Source organism: Podarcis muralis, chromosome 9, assembly GCF_964188315.1.
Source record: "Podarcis muralis chromosome 9, rPodMur119.hap1.1, whole genome shotgun sequence".
Classification (NCBI taxonomy): domain Eukaryota; kingdom Metazoa; phylum Chordata; class Lepidosauria; order Squamata; family Lacertidae; genus Podarcis; species Podarcis muralis.
In genome coordinates, this window is record NC_135663.1 from 28,352,905 (window position 1) to 28,376,998 (window position 24,094).

Genomic DNA, 24,094 nt, shown 5'->3' on the forward strand with positions numbered 1-24,094 from the left:
TGTGTTAAAATGGATGCTGTTTGCGATGCATCAAAAGGAAAATGGGGTAGTATATCCCACATTGAAATATAAAGCAATAGGGCTCCATATTATAAGCTCAATATATTCTAATCTATGCCAATCTTCCCCAACCAAGTGCTCTCCTGAGATTGCTGGACTCTTCTCTCCCACCATTCCTAGGTAGTGATGTAAAATGTCAGGGATAATAGGATTTATAATCTAAAACATTTGGAAGGCACCAGGCTCGGAATTCGGTTCTATGCTTTAGTACTCACACTACAGCCTGCTTATCATAAAGCATGTGCCTGCCAATCTTTAAGATCTCATGTCTTATACAACCGTTTCTTTCCCCTTTTTGCCCAATACATGCTTCTGGAAGTGGGCAACCCAACCCTGTGCCTATTTATTCAGAAGTATGTCCTCCTCTGATTGATGGGGCTTACTCTCAGATAAGCGTGCATAGGATTCCCGTGATACTGGTGGAAGCATTTTTTGCATTACAATGCTTACGCTCAGGCGCAGACCTACATGTGTAAAAAATGAAATATGAGATGAAATATGAATAGAAGGAAATGCTGTTTATCTCAGGATAGCAAAATGTGAGCATTCAATAACAGTTCATTCAAGGTGAGAAGTTTATATCCTCCAGAGCTTCTTTTTTAATAAAAACTAGAGACATTAACAGAAATTAGTTATTAAAGTAGAGTTATAACATGTCATTAAAAAAATAAAAATAAATGTAAATTAATACCACTGATTTAGGTCTGCTTACAGAGTCTGCTTTCATTTTTTCACTCCCCAGAGGAAGTACTTTCCCTATTAACAGTCTGGTTACATTTAATTAAAGTATTTATTTCATATTGTTTTTTTAAAAATCCAATTCTGAATAGCATGATTCAATACCATGGTTACAATTATTCACATTCAAAATGGTTTTTAGGGTACAGGGAATCAAACTTATTTTCCTGTGGATATAAATCCTGGATGATCACACCACAAGTATTGTCTTTTTCTGTTTGTAGAAGAACTTGTGATTTGTCTTGCCCTGTAATTCAGCAGCAAAATTGGGCTGCCTTCCGTAGGACCAGATATGGCACTGTTGGGAGAGTTCCCAATAGCTGCTTTGGGCATGAGAGCTTACACACCTCCAGTGGGATCCTTTTCTTTTTCTTTTACTCTCCTCTCCTTTGAACAGAAGGCTATCCATGCCTTATCATATAATCTGCTTATAAAAGCCTACTACATTGCAACCATGGTTTTCTATGCCGCATAGAAGGCTCAGGATAGAGAAATACAAGGGCTAGTTGTGTCCCAGTAGGACTGTGTGTGTATGTGTATATAAAATATTCCTGGTTTTATTCAAACTCCTATTCCTTACACCATAACTTTCAGACATGTGGGGAGGGAGAGATCCCTGGACAAGTTGAACCATTTAACTATTTCAGAGGAATTGATCTTGTTTAAGTTAATAAACATAATCTCCAAACTTCTCCAGGAGCATGTGTGCCTAACTCAGCATCTATAGTAGATGTACGTCTATCTGACACTTCTGATTTATCTTCTATATTATACTGGCTTATATATATGTACACAGACAGAAGCAAATATGTGACATCAAAAGCTCTTGAAAGTGGAGCTAGCAAATCCATAAGGAAAAAAATTGTGCAAAGAATGTCAGCCAGGGAGGAATGATTGCTATGGAATTTTTATCATGGCTGGAACTGTGGGAAAAGATTAATCTTAATGCCTTTCCTATGCATCTTTACATAAGGGGGAAGATTCCAGCTCTAGAGAAAGAAAGATTAGGACTGCACTCTTGCACCCCAAATAGCTATTGTGCAGCTTATGGTTAAAATGGCTCTCATGTTACGCTGTTGCCTGAGATGTGTTCTTTAATCCTTTTCTGCAGGGCTCAGACGGAGCGAGAGTAAGTCAGAGAAGCAGGTGAAAGAAGCCAAGTCTAAATGTAAGAGCATTGCCCTCTTGCTGACAGCAGCTCCAAACCCCAATTCCAAGGGGGTGTTGATGTTCAAGAAGCGTCGCCAAAGAGCTAGGAAATATACGTTGGTCAGCTACGGGACTGGGGAGCTAGAACGTTACGAGGACGAGGGCGAAGAAGACGAAGGTGAAGAAGGTGAGAAAGAGAACGCTTTTGAAATTACCTTGCTAGGCACGAGTGAGTCGGAAATCGATGAAGATTTCTTCTCCGACATTGACAAGGAAGACCGGATTGTGACATTTGACTGGGATACTGGACTGCTTGAGGTTGAAAAGAAACCAAAAAGTGGGGACGAGATGTCTCAGCTGCTTCCAGAAAGCAAGGGCAAGGGGGCAGTCATGTTTGCCAAAAGGCGTCAACGGTTGGACCAGATCACAGCTGAGCAAGAGGCAATGAGGATGCAGGCAGGGCACAGCTCCTCTGAGGAACACCAGACAGCCACAGCAACCGAGAGCACCTACAAAATGAGCTCCTCCTCATATCAGGCAAAACAGGAAGAATCTTCCCAGGTGAAAAGCCACGTTAGCAAAAGCTACATAGAAGTGAGCCACAGTCATGGTGCAGCAATTCAGCAAAATGGCATCGGGATCACATCCGAAGCAAACCTGATGTACCCAACCTCAGAAGCCCTTAAGACTGCTGCTTCCAACAGAACAGCCAAGCCTTTCCCTGGTGTACAAAACAGAGCAGCGGCTCCATTTTCTCCCACCAGAAGCATGACGAGCCCTCTGTCAGATCTCCCTGCGCCACCGCCTTACACTTCGGTCAGCCCACCCCCTGAAACCTTATACAGAACTGTTTTGTCTCCAGTTGCCGCCAGTCCAGCGCAGCCGGCGATATGGTCTCCAACAGAGTCAACAGAACAGATCGCATCCAGGGATGAGAGGATTGCGGTGCCTGCCAAAAGAACTGGAATACTGCAAGAGGCAAAGAGAAGAAGCACCGCAAAGCCAATGTTTACTTTCAAAGACACCCCCAAGCTGAGCCCTAACCCTGCCCTTCTGTCCCTTGTACAGAACACAGAAGGCAAAAAAGGTGGTGCTGCAGGCTTTGAATCGGGGCCTGAAGAAGACTACCTCAGCTTGGGAGCAGAGGCCTGCAATTTCATGCAAATCCAGGCAGCCAAGCAAAAGGTCCCACCTCCAGTTGCTCCCAAACCCTCGTTAAAGGTTTCTCCCACTGCCGCAACGCCTGCTTCACCAGTCTGGTCACCTCCAGCCGTGGCTGTTACTCAGCCTCCTATCTTTCCAGCTCCAAACACACCTGAAATGGCAGCTCCAGCACCTGTCAAAACAGCACAACCTGCTTATCCCTCTCCCCAAACTGTCAACATAGCACAACCTGCTTATCCCCCTCCCCAACCTGTCAACATAGTACAACCTGCTTATCCCCCTCCCCAACCTGTCAACATAGCACAACCTGCTTACCCTCCTCCCCAGCCTGCTTATTCCCCTCCCCAGCCCCCAAGTACTCTTAAGCTAGCCAGTCCTTTTAAAGGGCCTCAAACAGCAGCGCCACACCAAAATTATACACCCAAAACAACACCCACCACCCCAGTAGGAAATGCTGTGCTTGCTGGCGGGGTGGGGCCAGCTTTTGAGATGCCCCCAGCTTTGAGTGGGAAAGGAGCCCAGCTCTTTGCCAAAAGGCAGTCGCGGATGGAAAAATATGTGGTAGACTCAGAAACCGTGCAGGCCAATATGGCGCGGGCCGGATCACCAACTCCGTCTTTACCAGCATCTTGGAAATATTCATCGAATGTTCGAGCACCACCACCTGTGGGCTATAACCCCATCTACACTCCATCTTATCCTCTCGCTGCTACCAAGCCACAGTCAAAGTCCCCTGCTGCTGCCAAAACTACCAAGAAAAAGCCTAAGAAAGCACTTAGTTCTTTGGAAGTTATGAAGCACCAACCATACCAGCTTAATTCATCCTTATTTACTTTCCAAGCTCCCTCTGATAATAAGGAAAGTGCACTTCCTAAGCAGCCTGCGAAGTTTGACTCAGCGTCTGCCTCAAAGCAAGCTCTACCTTCAAGATCGCTCAACGCCGGTTCTCCTTCTAATGTCCGGGAATCTTCAGTGTACTCTGTACCAGCCTACACTTCACAACCTTTCTTCCAGTCGAATGCCTCTAGCCCTGTCATTGAGTCCTGTGCGTCGACAGGCTACCCTTCTTTTTCAAAGCAAGAACCAGCAGCATCCTCTATGTTTACTGCTCCCAGGCCAAAGTTCTCAGCCAAGAAAGTTGGTGTCTCAGCACAGGTGTGGAAACCCTCGGCCATTGAAGAGTAAAGCATAGATACAACTCAGTATCCACTTAGCTGGCAATGAATTGTTTGCAGTGGTAATCTGGCACTCAAGTGATCCTTGGCTTACTTAATATATATATTTTCAGATTTATCACATGAAATCTGGGTCCAAAAAAAAAAAAAAGGCTTCAGGCTGAAATCCTATGCATACTTACCTGGGAGTAAGTCCCACTGAAAATGGTGAGGCATTTTTTTCTGAGTAAACATGCATAGGATGGCACAGTGAACGATTTTTAAATGAATCAAAATGAATATCAATTTGCAATGACACACATTTATGTATGCAGTCCTCTTTTATGGCTATGCATGCACAGTGTCCTAAGATGGGCACATGCCACTTCATATTAAGTAAGCAGGATGCTAGGTGTTAGTGCTTCAGTACACAAATACACAGGGAACCCTGTTCCTGTTATTCATCTGTTAGAACATAGGTTTCACATAAGGTTTTTGGGGTGGGGGTGGGGGAGACTGGCGGCCACAGGATCTGAGCACAATCAAAATAACAATGGTATTAGATTTATTTCTGAAAAGTGCCTTCAAAAGTTATGTCTCTTATGAATGTTGTGTATAAAAATAGGTATAAAGTCTTGGCCCAACTCTGCAGTTGAATCCCTATTATGAGGCATCTTCAGCGCCCCATTCCTACTATCACTGCAACCATATGTGGGGGGGGGGGATGAATCAATTCCTTTTTGTATAGCCACTGGGCATGCAAAGTGGTGTATTCGCCAGCAACATTTCCTCGATTCTCAGCTTAAGGCGACACACCACCATAACGGATCCGTGACGGCTTAGCTCACATAAGCACTATAATAACGTGGCTGTGTTACACCTGATCCCGTGACCCCATAACTACAGGGAAATGATTTATACAAATCAGCACTGCTCAGTTTCATTCACTGGAGGTTCAATTGCAGACTTGGGTCATTAGAGAGTAAACTGGTGATCCGCAATCATGAATTACCTCTTCAATTTCCCCCTTCCCCTGGTTAAGGGTAAATAATATTACTAGATTTGGAAGAAGAAAGCCATAGGCTGGAGAGGCTATTCAAAGTTTTCCCATTTTGGGGGGAAATGTTGACCTCCTCAGGCCTAGCATTTTTTTCTGTTTTTGACAAGTAGAAAATTACAGGAGCCAGGAAGATGAGCTGGGTCCTACAGCTGTGGAAGTGGTGCAATATGTTCACGTGAAAGCATAGCGGCTATAAACTGAAGGGACACGTCCTTGAATACCAGTTTTGCAGCCAGAGCAGTATGTGCCTTATAAATACTTGTCTAATGACATGCCATGATTCCTGACCTCATATTTCTGCGGATCGCTGAGGCACATTCTCGTTTTCACCTTGGGCTTTCCAGTCCTGCTTCTTCCACTGGTGTTTCTTTTCACTCTGCTCTTGTGCTTTCACCCTACTCTCGAGTAATAATACACTGTGGACCAGGAGGATCAAGACACTGTTACCACGCCATGTTTGCTGGGTTGAATATCCAGGGTTAGGTTCTGCCAATTTTATTTATGGTTGTGATACAAAAGAACAATATTTGACATCTCCAGTAACGCTTGAGTGTCTAGGCTGTATTCACTCTAGACAGACTGAATTCCATTCAATACAGTTTGAGTGCACAAACTGAGGTGATTAAAAAGGGGGTTAAGGGATAGGAGGTGATTGAAAAAGGGGTTAAGGGATAGACTTTCCCCACTCTTCTAGCTAAACCAATATCACAAAATGAATGACAATAATTAATTTAGCTTTGGCTAAATTATTCAGATGGATTTTGGACATGCAGCCATACTGGGAAAGTGCCTGAGTAGGGACAGTTCATGTGAATGTACTGACTGCTGATTAACAGATCCAACCAAGTCTGGTCTGAAAATAGTTTGAATTTATATAAATGAACATACAACGCTTCTGTGTGGCCCATATAGCCCAGTGTTATCTAGTCTGACTAGCACTACCTCTTTGGAGTCTAAAGCAGAGTCCCCCGCCCCCATTTCTTGTTATCTACTCCTTTTACCAGGAGATGCCAGGGATTGAACTTGGGACCTTCTGCATGCAAATCATGTGATCTACAGAGTTACAGTCCTCCCCCATTGTAGCATACTAAGTTCTGGAGGCCCTCAAAAACCTACTGTGGCCATAATGCCATTTCATTCCCATTTGCATTGCCTGAATCACTACAAGGCTGGTGGTGATCATGGGAGATGTTGCCCCATTGTCTAGTGCTGAAATTGATGCTCAGCTTCACATCACTGAATCCCTCTGAAACAGAGCTGTGCCTTGCCTACAGTCCAATTCACACAAATAGCTACTGCTTGAATTTCCAAGGTTTCAGCAATGCGTGAAGGGCACATGCTGCAACACTTCCTATACCACTAAAATAATGTTGCAAGCAGTCAAAATTACTTCAATTTAATATGTCTTGACTGCCTTTGAAGATGCATTCCATAGAGAACACCATGCGCAGCCTTCAGGGCTGGGGGGATACACCAATGGGTTGTTTCTTGGTTCCAGTTTCCACTATTGTGGCTTGATGTCACAATTACAGAAATTTATGTAAGGAAGCCATACCTATCTGTGTGAACAGACTAGGTCACACAGGGAACAAGCCTCCCTTGGTGGTATACATTAAAGTAATTCCATTAGCACAAGGATATTGGAGTGCACAACAGAACTTCCCCTCCCTCTCTTCTTTCTATTTGCCTTCTATGGAACCCCTAAATCTGCTCTGAGGTTTCTTCCAAACTTCTGGAGCAGCTTTGGAGGGGGAATGGGGCCACACAGGAGATGGGAGAGGTAGCCAGTTCCATTGTGTAGATGGAAACTTTTGTGCTGATGGATACCGCCCCATGTGATTACGTTCGGTGGGCAGGCAATTGAGAACAGCTTTTCTCCAGTCATGTGGAAGGCATTTTGACTATAATATTGAAAGAACAGCCATGTACTATATAAGTAGACCAATCACCATCCAAAAATGAAAAAGTGTGAAATCTGCCACACTTAGGAAACATTTGAGGCATTTATTTCATACTTCACACATAAAAGGAGCATTCCCTAACATGTAGGACTTATCCAAAGTCCATAGAGCAAATGGAATAACCCTTTTTGACTAGCTAGAACATATTTAGTCATAAGAAGTCCTTTTGACTACAGTGGGGTTCTTGTCCAAAGCTCAACATATTTAGGGTAGGCTTAGTTAGCTGAAGTAGTCTATACTGGAAGTCAAACGTGGCTGTATCAATTTTAATTAAACAGCCCATGTTACATAGAAATATGTACACAAAGGATTCTTTTGCAACACAACATATTTAAGATTATGCGGTACCAATATTTTAATCCTCTTGGGATCTTCTTTCTGTTCATTTTCCAATTACAATCTGCTGTACTTTTTCCTCTACCATTAAAATTGTTCCTTTCTTCTTTATCTGTATTTTTTGCTTTTTCTTTGATTTCACATGTTTTTATCTGCAGTTGAAAAAGAGTTTCGAGGTCTTTCTTTCCTTCTTTTCCTTTCTCTCCTTCCTTCTGCCAACATTGCTCAAAATGCCATTCAGTTTCTGGTGGAATGAATTCAGTCTGATCAACAACTCAATTAAATCCAAGCGCTTAAATCTGAATAGGGTGTGAATTGAGTAGGACATCAATAGAACTGAAGTGTCATAAATTTGTAGTGCAGAATTGGTGCCAAGATGGTTATGAGGGTGATTCTACAGCTGATGACTCTGCAGTCATATATGTTGGTCTTTGCTGTAACTATCAGAGGGAGGAAAGTGAAAGAAGCCTGGTGTTGTCTTTCTCTCATCACTCACCAGGCTCATACTGAACCATCTCATGAAGGGGAAGATTAAATTAAAGCTTCGTTGCACAGCCCCTACAGTTCTCTTCCCTTCCTTTCCTTCTCCCTTCTGCTTGTTGCTCACTTTCCTAAATTCTGAACAGAGAAAATAATCAATGCTGCTGCCCCGTGAATTTGAGATGATCTGAGAAATGTGCTATCATTCTTCTCTGGTCGGGCCCTCAAAATGTTGGCCACATTTTGGCATTTCAAAGTTGCTGTCTGCTTCTCAGGGTCTGCCTTTTGGGAATCCTGCTTCGGGTAAGGTGAGTAGACCTCATCATATTAGTCAGAACTGGATTATAAATTGGGTTGAGAGGCCCAGGGTCCTATAACCATTCGGCTAGAAGTTTGTACAGGAATAAATTATTCCAGTCTGGTTTCCCCAACTATTTTAAATGTGTTGAGTCAACATGAGTTGCCTTTTCAGTGGTGAGTAGACTTGTGACTGCTTCAAAATCTAAGTTTGAACTAAGACACAGTGAGTTGCAATTTGGATATGTGCTGAAGCATTTCACAAACGTGATCCACCCTCTGGGCACCCACAAGAGTAAATATGTGTTGACTAATTAAAAATATGTGTTTGAATCAGAGACAAATAAATGTGTTAGGTGTTTGAATCCACAAAACAGTATCCTGAATGAGAACATTAGGCTTGCAGTTACTGGATTAAAAAATGCGCCTATCAAAATAGCTGCCCAGTTTGGCTTTTTAGGAAGAGGGCTCATAGATTAATGCAATGTGCTATTCCCATCTTTGCTCTGAAAGGATATTTCTGAGAATTGTACTGCGGCATCTATCTATTGCAATGACACGGGGAAAGCCTGCCCTCTTCCTGAGTTGAGACTAAAGTTTTAGATGCTTTTCATTTTTAACTCCACAGGGAATGGGTTGCAAAGGGGACTGGTAATAGAATACAGCGCCTCTCACCTCTTGTTCAAATATGGCCTAGGGCAGGAATGACTGAAAGCCATGCCCAGCTGCTGAGTCGTCTGAGTGACATCAGTGGATGGTGACTCTCAGTCCAGTTTAAGCAGAGTGATTTGCCTCACACCCAACCACAACCCAAAGAAGCATTCACTGGCATTCTTATTGGAAGACTCAGAAAGAAAGATGTGAGCAGATGTGAAGATCAATCTACACTCACGGCTGCACAGCACACACCCAGAAATCTGAATTATCTGTCAAGGGAATGCAATGTTTTTTCAAGCACTCGTGTTTTCAAATTCTTTGGGATTTTGTGGCAAAGATTGCTAAGGCAGAGGCTGCGGCGGTATGAAACAGGCAGGGGATAGACAATTATGAAGAGCTGTGGAGGGTATTTAACGTTTTTCAGAAATTGCCAGTTACTAAGCTTTTGCTGGTGGGTTAGAAATGTGTTTTTCTGCATACAGAAGCTAATTTTCTCTGGATTCCAACTTCCATAGTAAACCTACACACATGTGCCCTATGAGTCATCCCCTTCTAATAAAAGCCACAATGAGGTTGGTTAAGGCAACTCACCAGGCGGGAGTTTCATGTTATGCAGGCAAAGGCAGCTTCCCTGCCCCATGCTTGCTGAATTACATGAATGTACCGGTACATGGTGAAGAGGAATCTGTAGGGGAGAAGCCGTGTGTGATTAATCCTTCACTGCCTGCCTTTTTCCCCACTGCATGCCTCCATTGCCCCAGTTGCTTTCTTTGCTTTTGCTCCCAGCCAGGTTTCAGAAACAAGAAAGAAGCTCAGCCGGGGGACATGACCAGGGGAGAGCAACAGCAGAGGGAAAGCAGCAGGTGATTAAGGATTAAGCACCCGCACCTGACCTGCAGGTGCCCCCAACCCCCCCCCCCAATCATGTTATCTTGTAAACGTAAGATGTGGAATACATGTTTGCCCATGTAATGGGCAATTCTATTTGGGGTGGAGTGGGAGCACTCTTTCACTGGTAACACAAAAGGTTGGGCACTGCTAATGGCTCTTCCTCAATAAGTGAGTTCATGTCTTTGAAAGCAGGGTCTTTGCTTTTTCCACTCATTTATATTCTAGTGAAATCCAGCTTAGACAATGAATGGGGTGGAATTTGCTAGTGGGATGCCTCTGCAGTGTGGTCCCCTTGAAGCCCCTCATCCCAAGAGACCCGGGTGTTTTATAATAAGCCTTCATGACACCATTCAGTGGCCAACCTCACAATGCCCATAAACACTGACAGAGTTCACATACGGGAACTTTACAATGTTGTGGAGGCCACTTTAGACCAGGGCTGAGATACCTGCAGGTTTCAAGAGCTCTATGTGCACCAGTGACCCAGGACATGGAATGTATATGCCTTCTGAGGCTCCAGTAAGCTCAGGTCTTCAAAGCATTTAACAAAGGTAGCTTCTCTGGAAGTACTGTGACAGACTTTGAGCCCAAAGTTGTGTTGCTCTCATGAAGGCATAGGTGATGTTCCATTTTTCTGGATCAGTGGTTCCCAATTAGCTATTACCAAGGACCCCCTATTTTTCAAAAGCCAAGCCACAGACCCCTTATGGAACACCTCCTTCCATGTGTGTCTCCATAATCTTTGCTCCACAGTCTGTCATTGTGAGTGTGTGGAGCATGCTAATTTCTATTGTGGCATCTATCCTGTGGCACCCTAATCCTGGAAGCATGGATTCGTTGCCTCTTTATATAGCTCCTTCTTCAATTTTTCATGGATTTTGCTAAACGTACTAGTATAGAATTGGTTTTTTAATGCCAGGTTTGAGCTTTGTTATTCTATTGGGGGTTTTTTTATCATGGTGTTAGAAAGATAGTACATTGTCTTCAGGATAAGAAGGCACAGTATCCTTTCCTTCCACAAAGCACGTGATGCACATTTTACTCTCTTCTGTTTTGATTTTTAATTTGTACATAAACTTTTTCAAATTGTGGCTCACAATCACAACTCAAAGAAATGACAAAATAATATAACAAAACCCACATGCTATAACAAGTCAATCCAAAGTCCTAGTGAAGAGTATAACAGAACCCAAACAATTCAATTAACATGCAAGTCATATATAAAATAATGATAATGATAATGATAATTTTATTATTTATACTCCAGCCATCTGGCTGGGTTTTCCTAGCCACTATGGACGGCTTCCAGCACATATAAAAACATAATAAAACATCAAACATTAAAACTTTCCCTATACAGGGCTGCCTTCAGATGTCTTCTAAAAGTTGTCTAGTTCTTTATCTTCTTGACATCTGGTTGGAGGGCTTTCCACAAGGAGAATCTCACTTCTTGCAGTGAGGGAACAGCCAGAAGATGCCCCCCCCCCCCCAATAGCAGCAAATATATGATATTTAAAATACCACAGACCATGCAGAAAATTGTTGATGTAGCTGCCAGGTCCCATACCTTACAAAATTACAAATGCACAAATATAGCTGACAAGATTTCTAGCAATGGTGAAGATAAAATAAATCCAGTTATAAAACAAGTACTTGGTGAGTTAAAATGGCTATAAATGAGGAATCGTGCAGCCTTTGCAAGTGCAATTGAAGAACCAATAGGTTCCAAAGGGGTAGCTCCTCTGCCTGGTGAGAGACACAGGCTCATGTTGTTTGGGAAAGTCTCCACCAAGAAGACTGTTCTTGAAGATGTACGAGTGACAATCTCTAAGCAAGAAAGAACAGAATCAGGTCCCCCTTGCAGGAATGGGGAAGGAGAGCCCTCTAAGAGCAAGCCTGGCTTACACACGGTATCCAGCCCTTTGCCTGAGCGCGCTCTCCAGATTACAGGGATGCTCAGCTGCTCCAGCTTTTCAGTGAGGAATCTCCCTGTAAGATCTGAAAAGGTGTGAGTGCCAGGGTATGAGACAATGGGGCTGATTCTGGTAGCAACATTGGAAGATCATTTTCCTTCATGTGTTTCAATATTTTTCTTGCAGTGGCATAACTCTAGGGACCAACTCTGGATTTAGGGTGGTGCAGGCAGTTCCTCTGCACAAGGCGCCAAGCCATGGGGCGCAAAATAATAATAAATAACAAAGAAAGGAGCTATTGTGAAAATTAATATGGGGGTGGCCAAATTTTGTTCTCTCTCAGGCTGCCATACTACCAAAGTCCATCCCTGATCCTACTGTTATCAGCAGACAGGCTTGTTGATCTTAAGCAGATATCTGCAACAATGTATTTTTCCCCTTTAGGCCAATGGTAGTCAACTCCAAATTGCAATGCAATCCAACAACTTTTGGAAGACACCATATTGACTGCTTCTGCTTTACAGAGCAATCTTAAGTATTAGGAAGCTGACGGAAGTTAAATTAAGCCAGTGTGGTACTACAGACTTTGTTCAGAAGCAGAGATCCTGCTGGTTCAGCGGTCCTAAGCCTGAGAGAGGGAGAGCTAAGCTTTAAAATAGAGTTTGACTTACACTATCCATTTTACCAGAGTATGTTGCTCTGGCTTATCAGGTCATGTGACTAAGCCGAATGGAGTTAGGATCCAGTGGTAAATCCAATCCCCACTCGATCCCACCATATCACTCCCCTGGAATACCTGCTTTTCAGCAATTACAGTGGTGTAAGATCCACCATTCTCAGCTCAGCTGACTGAACACTGGTTGAGCCAGAATGAAGGAGTTATGCCATGCTGTTTCTAGCTGAGCTAAGATGTGGGGCTTATGGCATCTTAGCAGGGCTGCACCAGGAATCAGTTGGCTGAGCTAGAGATGTGCTGGATCATAACTTGCTCATACCAACAGATCTTGGCTTTGGGTTAGGGACTCCCAGGATTCAATATTTTTTTTCCTTCTACAGTGTTTGAGGACTTTGCCAATCAACTATCTAACTTTACTTTGTGAAGCAGAACAAACCCAAATGTAGCATTACAGTACATGCTTCGTTTATATAGCCTCTAATATGAATTCATAACTTGGCAGTGTGCAAACATGTATGATGCTACCTCTTACCCCAGCCCCAAATTCACAGGGGTGGAGTTGTTATCTACTCAAGAGGCATATGTGACAACAACTTTCCATAAAAGAAGTTTGCTTCCTTGAGCTGGGGAAAAACAATTGTGGCCCAATATAGCATTTGAAATGCACACAGAGCAACCGTGAATGTTATAGTCTGACAACAGCTCCAGAATCCCAAGGTCTTCCTATGATTCATTGGATGCAATAAGAGCTGCCAGTGTCGCTCTTAACAGCCCTCCCCCTCCCTCTGTAAATAGTTTAGAGGACAGTAGGGGGAAATTACATGCCTACATAACAATGCCCCCCTCTGCCCCCCAATGAACTTCTGTTCCCAAATTTAGTGTTCCTTTGTGCAGGATTCCATTCCCTCTATGGCCTACAGGTGCATGTATTTATGTTACACAATGGACTGATTCGTTGGGTGCAAGTTTGTCATATGTGTTTGAAAGTTTGTAATAAGTGGTTTTTTAAGGGAGTGGGTGGTGCTGTGGTCTAAACCACTGAGCCTCTTGGGCTTGCCAATCAGAAGGTCCGCAGTTTGAATCCATACAATGGAGTGAGCTCCTGTTGCTCGGTTCCAGCTTCTTCCAACTTAGCAGTTCAAAAGCACACCAGTGTGAGTAGATAAATAGGTACCACTGTGGCGGGAAGGTAAATGGTGTTTCCATGCACTCTGGCTTCCGTCATGGTGTTCTGCTGCACCAGAAGCGGTTTAGTCATGCTGACCACATGACTTGGAAAGCTGTCTGTGGACAAACGTCAGCTCCCTTGCCCTGAAGTGAGATGAGCACCACAACCCCATAGTCGCCTTTGACTAGACTTAACAGTCCAGGGCTCCTTTACCTTCTTTACTTTTTAAAGTTACAATTCAGGGATGAAAATTGCTCATTATAAAGTTGTCGTGAAGATGTTGGAGAATGTTGGTGTACATGGGCAAAAGTGAGGTGAAATAGTCAAGTCAGATTTGCTGCATAGTGCCATAATATATTCACTACATGGTCTGTAAATGGCTAGGACCATGCAGTGAAGAAAGAAGCCTTAAAATAACATAGCTTATGAGGGCTCCACAGTAGTGTGGAGAAATTCAAAGGTGGGGGCGGGGAAGCTAGCTAGCTAGGTTTTTACATCCCTCAAAAGCCTACTTCCTGCATTAAAAATAACTGAACCCCGTTAAATTCAGCGTGGTGCTGAATTTATTTTTCAAAAGTCAGGTAGGGATTTGAATTCTGCAGAGAGTTGGCAGTAAGTGTGGTCGGTGGAGCATTGCGTTAAAAATAAATTTTAAATGTCATTGGGAAAGGATGGAACTGTATGTGTGTGTTTTGAGAGGACAGGCTTCAGACTCTGGAAGATGAATTGTTTGGATTTGGAAAATATTGGTGACTATATGCATGTATTTATGAGTATTTGTTCTGTGGCTGTGTTCACACATGATGCTAAAACCATAGTATGCTGTCCAATGTTTGTCAGAATAAACCCCATGAAATCAATGGACCTGCATAATTTAAGTTCATTGTGAATTCACATACCTGCTAGGGATAACCCCCTGAGGAACATCTGTTGCAACTTTGAAACAGCCAAGCTTCCCTTATATTGTACTTACAATTCCCGCCATTCATTGTTACTCATGAACTTATGAAACCAACATTTTCCTACAATATATTGTATTATTTCCCTGTTGTAGTTTAATTTATAGTTGCATATTGTACACATTTATATATAAGCTTAATACAGTGGTACCTCTAGTTGCAGACACAATCCATTCTGGGGTGCTATTCGCCCCCCCAAAAAAAGTCTGCAACTAGAGCGGCGCTTCTGCGCAAGCGCTTCTGCGCATGTGCAAAGCACGCAGAATGCTTCTGCGCACTTGCACGCGGTGAAACCAGGAAGTATACACTTCCGGCTTTGCCGCATTCACAAGCGTTTGCAAGCTGAAAAGACGCAACATGAACCTAACGCAACACGAGGTACAACTGTAATTATACAGTTCTTCATGCAAGTATTAACAGACTTAAATGGCCAATTGATTTTTAGCCAAACTCTGAAGTAATGACATACACTGCACCTGTTAACAAATGTCCTTAGTATCGTGCTCTAGTAGTCAACCATGTGTGATTTTACTGTTGATATCCAGAAGGTGGCAGTAGTGAATGCCTTCTTAATACATGAAATAAGCTATTCATTGTTGTTTTTTAAGGAGATGTGAAACTGAAGTGAGCTGTACTGACTTAGCACGAAGTGTATTCATTATGACAACTCAAAAGCTTGTAGGAACCAAACGACAGACAAAATCAAAGCAATCACTTTAAGCTGGCAATGAGTGCAGTACAGTTTGGTTTACTGTTATGTGAATGGGCCGTGGGGTTGTGTCTTCATCAGTACCCAGTTGTCTTCTGGCATGGATGTGTGGAGATTAGAAACTTCTACTTCCATTTTGATTTAACTGCAATTTATTGTCACATCCAAACCCCCAAACAGTGCATATCTACAGTTTAGGGAAACAAGATTGGGAAACAACAAGATTGTAAACCACAGTTTGAAGTTGACTTGTTTTCCAAAGATTTGCCCAAGTTTGTACATAATGAGTGGTTAGTTAAAAATGGAAGTGAAAGCTTCCAGTTTTCTGCCTGTGACCATAGTGGAGTAGGGAAAGAGAAGCTGAAAACCCCAAGACCTATTCAAATAATGCTAAACCATAGTTTAATTTAATGCTACATCCAATTGAGACCAGAAAGTAGTCAAAGCTATGACAGCAAACTGTTAATATTGTTGAATGTAAAGGTAAAGGTACCCCTGACCATTAGGTCCAGTTGTGACCGACTCTGGGGTTGCGGCACTCATCTCGCTTTATTGGCTGAGGGAGCTGGCGAACAGCTTCCGGGTCATGTGGCCAGCATGACAAAGCCACTTCTGGTGAACCAGAGCAGTGCACGGAAACGCTGTTTACCTTCCCGCGAGAGCGGTACCTCTTTATCTACTTGCACTATGACGTGCTTTCAAACTGCTAGATGGGCAGGAGCTGGGAGCTCACCCCATCGCGGGGATTTGAACCGCCGACCTTCTGATCAGCAAGTCCTAGGCTCTGTGGTTTAACCCACAGTGCCACCCACGTCCCTTTTGTTGGGTGTACTGTCAGACAAAAAAAGGCAAAGACTGGTAGTATTCCCATCATGAACCACTTGCTCACCTCCTTCCTACTGTTTCAAAGCACTGAAGTGCATCTCTGCATCCTGTAGATAATGCTGTCAACTTTTTAACCTTGTCACATTGCCTTTAGCTGTTGACTTGTCCTGGCATGGAGAAGAATGTCATCATCTACTAATTGCTGCAGGACACGTTGCTGTTAAAGGCACAGCTACAAAAATGAGTTGAAAAGTTGGCATATCTCACTGTCGGTATTCACTTACCCTTCTCTTGCCTGTGATCCTTGGATGACACCTCATTCCTATAACTCCAATTACTAGAGTTGCTCCTCTACCCATTTAGAACAACACTGCTTCATCTAGACAGTCTCTGCTCAGAGAAATTTCCACAGTTATGAAGAACCAGGTCAGCAATGAAGATATGAATCTTGGTATGTGACTGCAGGCAAGATTTAGAATAGCTCACAGGACTTCCAAAGCAGGGTATGTTAGTAAACAGATCGTGTCTGCTTCTTTTTGATGCTTGGTTTACTAACATTGTAGAAGGAAAGCTGGTAGTGTTTTAAAGCATCCTCAAAAGACAGAGGCAGAATAAGGGCAAGGATTTACTGGGGACAAGTATAAGAAAATACTTATTGTCCTTCGTAAAAGGTAAAGGGACCCCTGACCATTAGGTCCAGTCATGGCTGACTCTGGGGTTGCGGCGCTCATCTTGCTTTATTGGCCAAGGGAGCCGGCGTACAGCTTCCGGGTCATGTGGCCAGCATGACTAAGCTGCTTCTGGCGAACCAGAGCAGCACATGGAAATGCCGTTTACCTTCCCGCCGGAGTGGTACCTATTTATCTACTTGCACTTTGACATGCTTTCGAACTGCTAGGTTGGCAGGAGCTGGGACCGAGCAACGGGAGCTCACCCCGTTGCGGGGATTCGAACCCCCTGATTGGCAAGTCCTAGGCTCTGTGGTTTAACCCACAGCGCCACCCGCGTCCCTATTGTCCTTGGTAGGTAAGGACTTTTTGAGGATCTTTATACTATCTATTCCATCTATCATCTATATCTCCAGATTGTAAGGATTGATAGTATTTATTATGATAGGATATGGTGTTTTAACTTCTTTTTACTTACTTTACTCCTTGGGACAGATGGGCTAGGCAGCAGGGAAATGCAGGGACATTTGTCTATAGCTCAAAAGGGTGATGGGTAAGGCTTCTGTGATGGGTTGAACCATTCCCAACATATTCCCACACTATATTAGTGTAACGTGAATGGAAAACGTTTTCTTGTCGTGTGTGTGTTCAGTGGCAGGTGGAATGGCCATGCAAATTTGGGGTGTTTCTTTAAAAAAAATAAATCTTGCCTGAGTATGTGAGACTGAACAACACTGTTTGGCTGTTGCATTCTAGGAAGTCAGAACAAGCTGTAGAAGTCTATTTAAGAAATAAGCAAATACAAAGAAAAAAGGAAAGCCACAACCCCCAGCAACAAAGTAGGAAGAAGAGAGTGATGTAACCTGACTAGACAGTCAGAAGGAAAGAGGAAGGAAAACCTTCCTGAGGAAGGAAAACCACATTGCTTGAAATGCCACGTTGTGGAGAGCGAAGTACTTAGAACGTTGCACAATCGTAGTTTTGTGTCAGTGTAACAGGAGGAATGTAACACAAGGTCAGTGTGACACAGTAACCTTGCGTTATGTTTCAGCAGAAGCATTGCACCAACACAAAACTATGATTGTGTAATGTTGTAGGTCAAAATGCAGATGTTAGTTAACTTCCTCCATTTACTTTTCTAGATAAAGGGCATGGTTATTTAGGATGTGTGTAGTAGGTAGCTAGAAACCTTCCAGTTTCTAAGGTTGCCAAGATTGATACAGCCGTTACATGAGAAAGCCCATTTCTTCTCTTCTCCACTACACAGAAAACACTTTGTGTAAAGCGGATGTTCTATGTAAAGGCACAATTATTTAGAAGACCTGTTTGCATTACTCATTCCCTCCAAATAGTGGTGGGAAGATAGCACAAATGCAGACCATAAACTATCTGCAATAGACTTCCATACTCAGAATATTCATGTTGGGCAGTATTCAACTAGACAGTTTGGCACAGCAGCTTTTAGCTGCACAGCTTAACTTCCTCACCCACTTCTTCCCCCATTGTGCGCCTACATCCCCCCTAAAACTCTTGCAATTTCACATGGAAAGCAATGCCTTCTGTTCATGCAACAACACCTTTGGATCCAAGCTATATATCGCATTGCCCCAAATTTATGCCGCACTCCCCCCACCCCCAAATTCCAACCGTGAAAAGTTAAAGTGCAGCTTAAATTTGCAAACCTTACAGAAATTGGCTTTTACAATACTGCTGTAGGATTTTCTTCTGTGTTAGCCATTTATGGGTGTGAGTGCCTGCGGAATTTTAAGGGAGCAGCTTATATTTGGGTATTGTCTTTTTTTCTCCCCCACGCCTGGAATTTTAAAAGTGTGGCTTATTTGTGTGTGTGGCTTATATTCAGGCCAATACGGTACCTGGAAGTAAATGCCAGTGGTTTGAACAGACCTGAGGCCACCAGTATGTACATATGGTAGTATAACTCACAAATTTAGGAAATATTTGTTTCAATTTTCATCGCATTCCACCCATGCGTCCCAAAACCTTTTGTCTTTGTGCAGCCTAACAAGTCCTCTTTGTACAGCTGAATAGCCTAATAGGCAGTGTTTGTAGAGTAAGGGCATGTTGTATATGAAAGAAGATTGCGGTGGCAGTGCACTGGATTTATGAATGAAAGCGCTCATTACCTAAGCAGATTAGGATTTGTGAACTATGAATGGATTGCTCCTATAAATGGGTCAGAGTGTTCTGAAATTATCAGGGCAAAGCTTTATTTTGATTTTAAAGGAGCAGGGTTAAGTAGAGTATCATAATGGTGGGATACAAACATTTGCAATTAGGTTCAATCAGATGCTTTGATTTTCATTTTGGCCTTCCTAACCATATTGAACGTAATCATTGGGAGGGAGGGAGATATAAGGCTGTTAGAATGAGTGACAAGCATAATCATTCTCTTGAATATAATATTTGATACTGAATAGCTAAAACATAGTAGCACAGGTTGACAGACGAGGTACAGTACTCTGAAGGGTACACAGGTCATCCGCTCACCTTTTCTCTTTCAATTCCAAATAAGGGCCACCCTCAGGAACTGCCAGCACAGGCTCCCTGAAATGAACAAGGGGTAAGCAGCAGCAATGATTGGTGGGTTGGAACTGTCCTTCATAGAAGAGCATGCTTGAGATTTTAAGTTAAGAAGAAATAACAGATGGGGAACCCGTGGCCCTCCAGATGTTGTTGGACTTCACCTCAAATCAGCCCCTGTCAGCATGATTGGTGGTCAAGAATGATGGGAATTGTAGTCCGACAAAATCTGGATTGAGACAGTTGCCTCATCCCTATACTGGTCAATGAGTTCATTTCTTGACAGTTATCTCTCTAATGCTATCTAATTCATCCTCTCTCCCTCACTGTCAAATATGTCAATCAAAAGTGAGAAGCTTAAAAGCTTAGGGTTGGGACTGACTTCTGTGGCCTGCACAAGCTACCTGTGGATTGAGTTTGGCTGGTCTGGTCAAGGATCGTTCCACCCAAGGAACTGAAAAGTCACACAAAATTCTCTTTCCTTGAATTTGTCTTCCTTGACTCTTTGAGAACTATGATTTCTTCTTGCCGTTTGCCCTTTCATATCTTTCTCCTTGATTCTGTTCCTTTCCATGAATTCCACCATAGATGTGCTTGATTTGATCACCCTCTTAACTGTTTGCTCTGGTATTCCTGGCCATGAACCTGCTGTGTCGCAATCCTTCTCCAGACCTGATCACCTACTGCAAGCCTGCAAACAGGTTGGGCTGGTGATTGCTGCTAATTGATCTCCTATGTTTCTAGAACTTTCTTGTGTGCAATACAATTCTCAAAATTCCCTTGAGAAAAAAAATGTTTTATCATTATATCTAAGACAGGGGTCAGCAACCTTTTTCAGCCGTGGGCTGGTCCACTGTCCCTCAGACCATGTGGGGGGCCGGACTATATTTTGGGGGGAAAATGAATTAATGAATTCCTATGCCCCACAAATAACCCAGAGATGCATATTAAATAAAAGGACACATTCTACTCACGTAAAAACACGCTGATTCCCGGACCATCTGCAGGCCGGATTGAGAAGGCGATTCTGGGCCTTAGGTTGTCTACCCCTGATCTAAGAAAAGATAGCTGAAATCTCAGATGGCAATGGTAATGAAACTTGGAGGATTTATTTTTCCTCCAATTCCATCTTTTTCTTTTCTAATACTATTGCTCATACTTTGTTCTTTTTTATATAAAATTGGGGGCACAGTATTACAATAGTAGATCACTAGACAAAAACAACCACCTGTTGTTTAATTTGGAAGTCTCTGTCATTGCTATTCAGTGATTGTCATTATATTTAAGGTTTTGTTGTTTCTAGGAAAGAGGCGGAGAGCGGTCTTTATCACTCCCTGGATGGCCACCTTCAGCCACTTCACGATCCATGTCCCCTGTCTCTCCTGTGGTGTTTCAACCTGTTCCTGATTATTTTAGCAAACCACCTCCTGCAGCTGATAAGCCTGGGAAGAGGCTGACTCCTTGGGAAGCAGCCGCCAAGTCCCCTCTTGGGCTGGTGGATGATGCCTTCGGCCCACAGACCATTCAAGAGTCGATCGCTGCAAATGTTGTGTCTGCTGCTCGCCGGAAAACACTGCCTGCACCGCCGGATGAGTGGAAACAAAAAGTGGCTTATGAGCATCCTGCTCCGAGTCCCCATGCAAAATTAGCTTCGTTTGGGAGGAGCCAGTCAGCGGCATTTTTCCCTGCAAAGAGCACAGTGTCTGCTCCGAGCTCCACTGCCCCCTGCAGCTCTCGTCTACAGTATGCATACTATGGCCAACGTGCCCAGACAGATCCTGACATGGTCTCCATGGATTCCAGGTCTGATTACTACCTGTCACTAGCTGACTCCAACTATAATCCACTTCCAAAGGGATGGAGGCGCCAAACATGAAAAGCGGAAGGCCCTCTTTTAGCTTCTCTTCTTGAAGTTCTACAAGTCTTAGATTCGAGGGGGAATTGAAAATGTGAAGAAGTGTGTGGGACAGGTGTTGGCTGGCCTGATAAGATATTGACAAAAGAGATCAAGCGTGACCTAAAATGTAGCACAGCATCCATGCTGTGGATCCAGTAGCACGACAGCTTTTGATCCCAGCTTCAGAGCTTTTCTTTGTCTTTGGGTGCATGTGTGTGTGTTAAAAGGAAATCAAATTTGTGGAAGAATGAAATTCAAAGGTGAAAGCTTCAGCTGGGAAGAGTGCAACAATTGTGGGATTTGAATGTTTGTAAATTAACCAATGAGCCTTTATCAAGAACATATCCTTGGGTCTTTTGAAAAGCTGCCTTTCTGTTTTCCATCCCTGGTCTCTGTTCAGTGTAAATGTCACCACTGACTTAAAACAGTTTCACAGGGGTTGGATTTTTGACTAAGTCAAATGGGGCTTTCCCTAGCAAATCATGGATTAGGGAAGGGCAGGAGCAAGCAAAGATTTCCTAAGTGAGGGATAGCCTCTTGATGTTGTTGGGCTCCAGCTCCCATCAGCATGGCCAATGGTCAGGGATAAAAGGAGTTGTAGTCCAGCCAATCAGAGTTGACAATGCTGAACCAGGTGAACAAATAGTCTAATGGTATATGGCAGCCTCCTAAATTCATGCACAACTTGTTGTTGAGCTCTGCTCCTACTTATAAATATCAAAACCATATTTGCATGCAAATTGCAGGTACAGTAGACCTTTCTAAAGGGATGAACTGTGACAAATTTCCAGAAGATAGTTGCAAGGACAGACTTTATCATTTTGAGGGAGGGTGGAAATTGCTCCTCTAAGGGTGTGGTTTTTTATGACGGGGCAATCAGGTTGAAAACTGGAGACTGGAGGGAGGTTCCCCTGAGTAAGAAACCTGTTAAAGCTCAGGCAAACAGTTCCAGAAGCTGTATGTTACTGGCATGTTTAAAAAAACAAAAAGCTGGGAAATCACAATTTTTAATCATCACCCCCAACCCCTGTTCTGAAAGTGGACTCCAGAAGGGGTGAATACAGCTGCCGTCATTCTTCATCATGCTGCTTTGGCCTGATTGAAGTTGGAATCAGACAACATCTAGAAGACCACAGGTTCCCCACCTCTGCCTTAGAACAACACTGCTTGCTGTCTGATGCTACTTCAAAATTTTGAAAACCTGCAATTCATCCTGATAAACTTCCTCATCCTGTTTACCAGTTCAAAATTGGCAGCTATGCTGGGGAATAGCCTTCTTTGAAGGTTATTCAGCTTGAAATGCAGAGAGGTGAATAAGATGTGATACTACTTTTCACAGACATTCAAAGTCTAGCAAACTAGATGGCAAAGGAATAAGATGGCCTGAAGAAGTGTGGCAATGGTTTGGTGGGTTTTTGTTGTGGTTGTTTTTGATGGGGTGGGGGAAAAGAAACAGAATGTTCTGTGTTCTGCCAGATCTCTAGAACTCTTTAATAGTCTCTCTACAGGCATACATGTTGTGGACAGTGAGCCTGTTGTGGCTCATTGCATTTTTGATAGCTGTGCCACCTTCTTAAAATAACCAAACGCCTGTTTCCAGCCAAAGCTGGCTTGCAGAATGCGGATTGGTTGCTCCTGTGGCAATTACAAAGTCACTCCCTCTTCTCCACCACCAGCTGGGGCAAAGTTTATAGTGAAATAAACAGCAGGATTGACGCTGAATAAACCATTTATCAGATATAGAAGCTGAGTATTAGCAAAAAATAGCAATTGAAAAGAATCATAGGGTATGAAGTGCAAAGCAATGGAGGATTTGAAAGCAGATAAGTGTGTTGCAAAAGGAAGAGGTAGGGGTGGGTGTCCATCTTGATTTCTCTCTGTTTCCTATTTCTCCACTCTAAAAACATCTTATTACATGGTATAGAGGCTGACCGAGCAATTGTTTTAAAATGGCCATGTGACAACTCTGATGCTGTCCATTTTGGTATGGGTTGTTAAGAGAGCTGATCCATTATACTGTGCAGTCCCAAGAGATTGCCCAGCACAACCCAAAATGTGTACTCCAGGATCCCTTGAAATGTCATTGTGCATGTGCTTCAAATCTCCAGTCATATTCAGCCATGTGCAATGCCACAAATAGTACCCCAGAATTCTCTTCAGATCTGAAACGGACCCTGTGATATATGCACAGTTGTCAATAGGGATGAGCAAATCTGTCAGGTTCAATATCTCTCAGTTTCTCATTTTTCCACTCTTAAATTCAGTTCTCCGCATTTCCATATCAACACCCCCACTGCAGAAAAACCCACCACTTTGAAAATACACTAGCATTTAGTACATAATTCTCCTTATATACACATTTTGGTATTCACTTTTGATTAATATACATATTTTGCAAAGCAGATGTCTGAAATCTAATGCAACTTCGTGTGGTATTTTTGCCAATATGTGCATACTTGTGCATAGCCTAGTATGTGCATGTGCATGTGCAGACCGGCAGACAGGCATACATACATAGATCCCCCAACCCTCCAATCTTTAGTATAGCAACCCTGTGAGTTTCATGGTTAAATTTGGTAAGCTGGTCTCACAAGACCATCTGCTTGAAGACGTGTGGCAAAGTCTGGTGCATGAAGAAATTATTCCTAGCATTTGAACACCACAGGGATAAGGATGACCTCAAAATCACAGGGTAGATAAGGTAAGTGGGAAGTAATGCCTTAGATTTTGTTCAGAGTGATTTGGAGGCACATGTCTCCTTTGGAGCTTCAGAAGTTGCAAATGTTTGTGA

General features: G+C 43.1%; 1 protein-coding gene across 1 annotated transcript in view; it reads left to right on the forward strand.

The window, feature by feature from the left end:
• The window catches only part of SYNPO2 (synaptopodin 2), a 92,921-nt gene extending 69,331 nt beyond the window's left edge, over positions 1–23,590 (forward strand). Inside the window, exons 4-5 of the mRNA XM_028743288.2 lie at positions 1,910–4,266; positions 20,710–23,590. Of these exons, the coding sequence (XP_028599121.2) occupies positions 1,910–4,266; positions 20,710–21,282 (2,930 nt within the window). The 3' untranslated portion in view covers positions 21,283–23,590. The remainder of the gene's footprint in view (positions 1–1,909; positions 4,267–20,709) is intronic.
• The last annotated feature ends 504 nt before the right edge of the window (positions 23,591–24,094 follow it).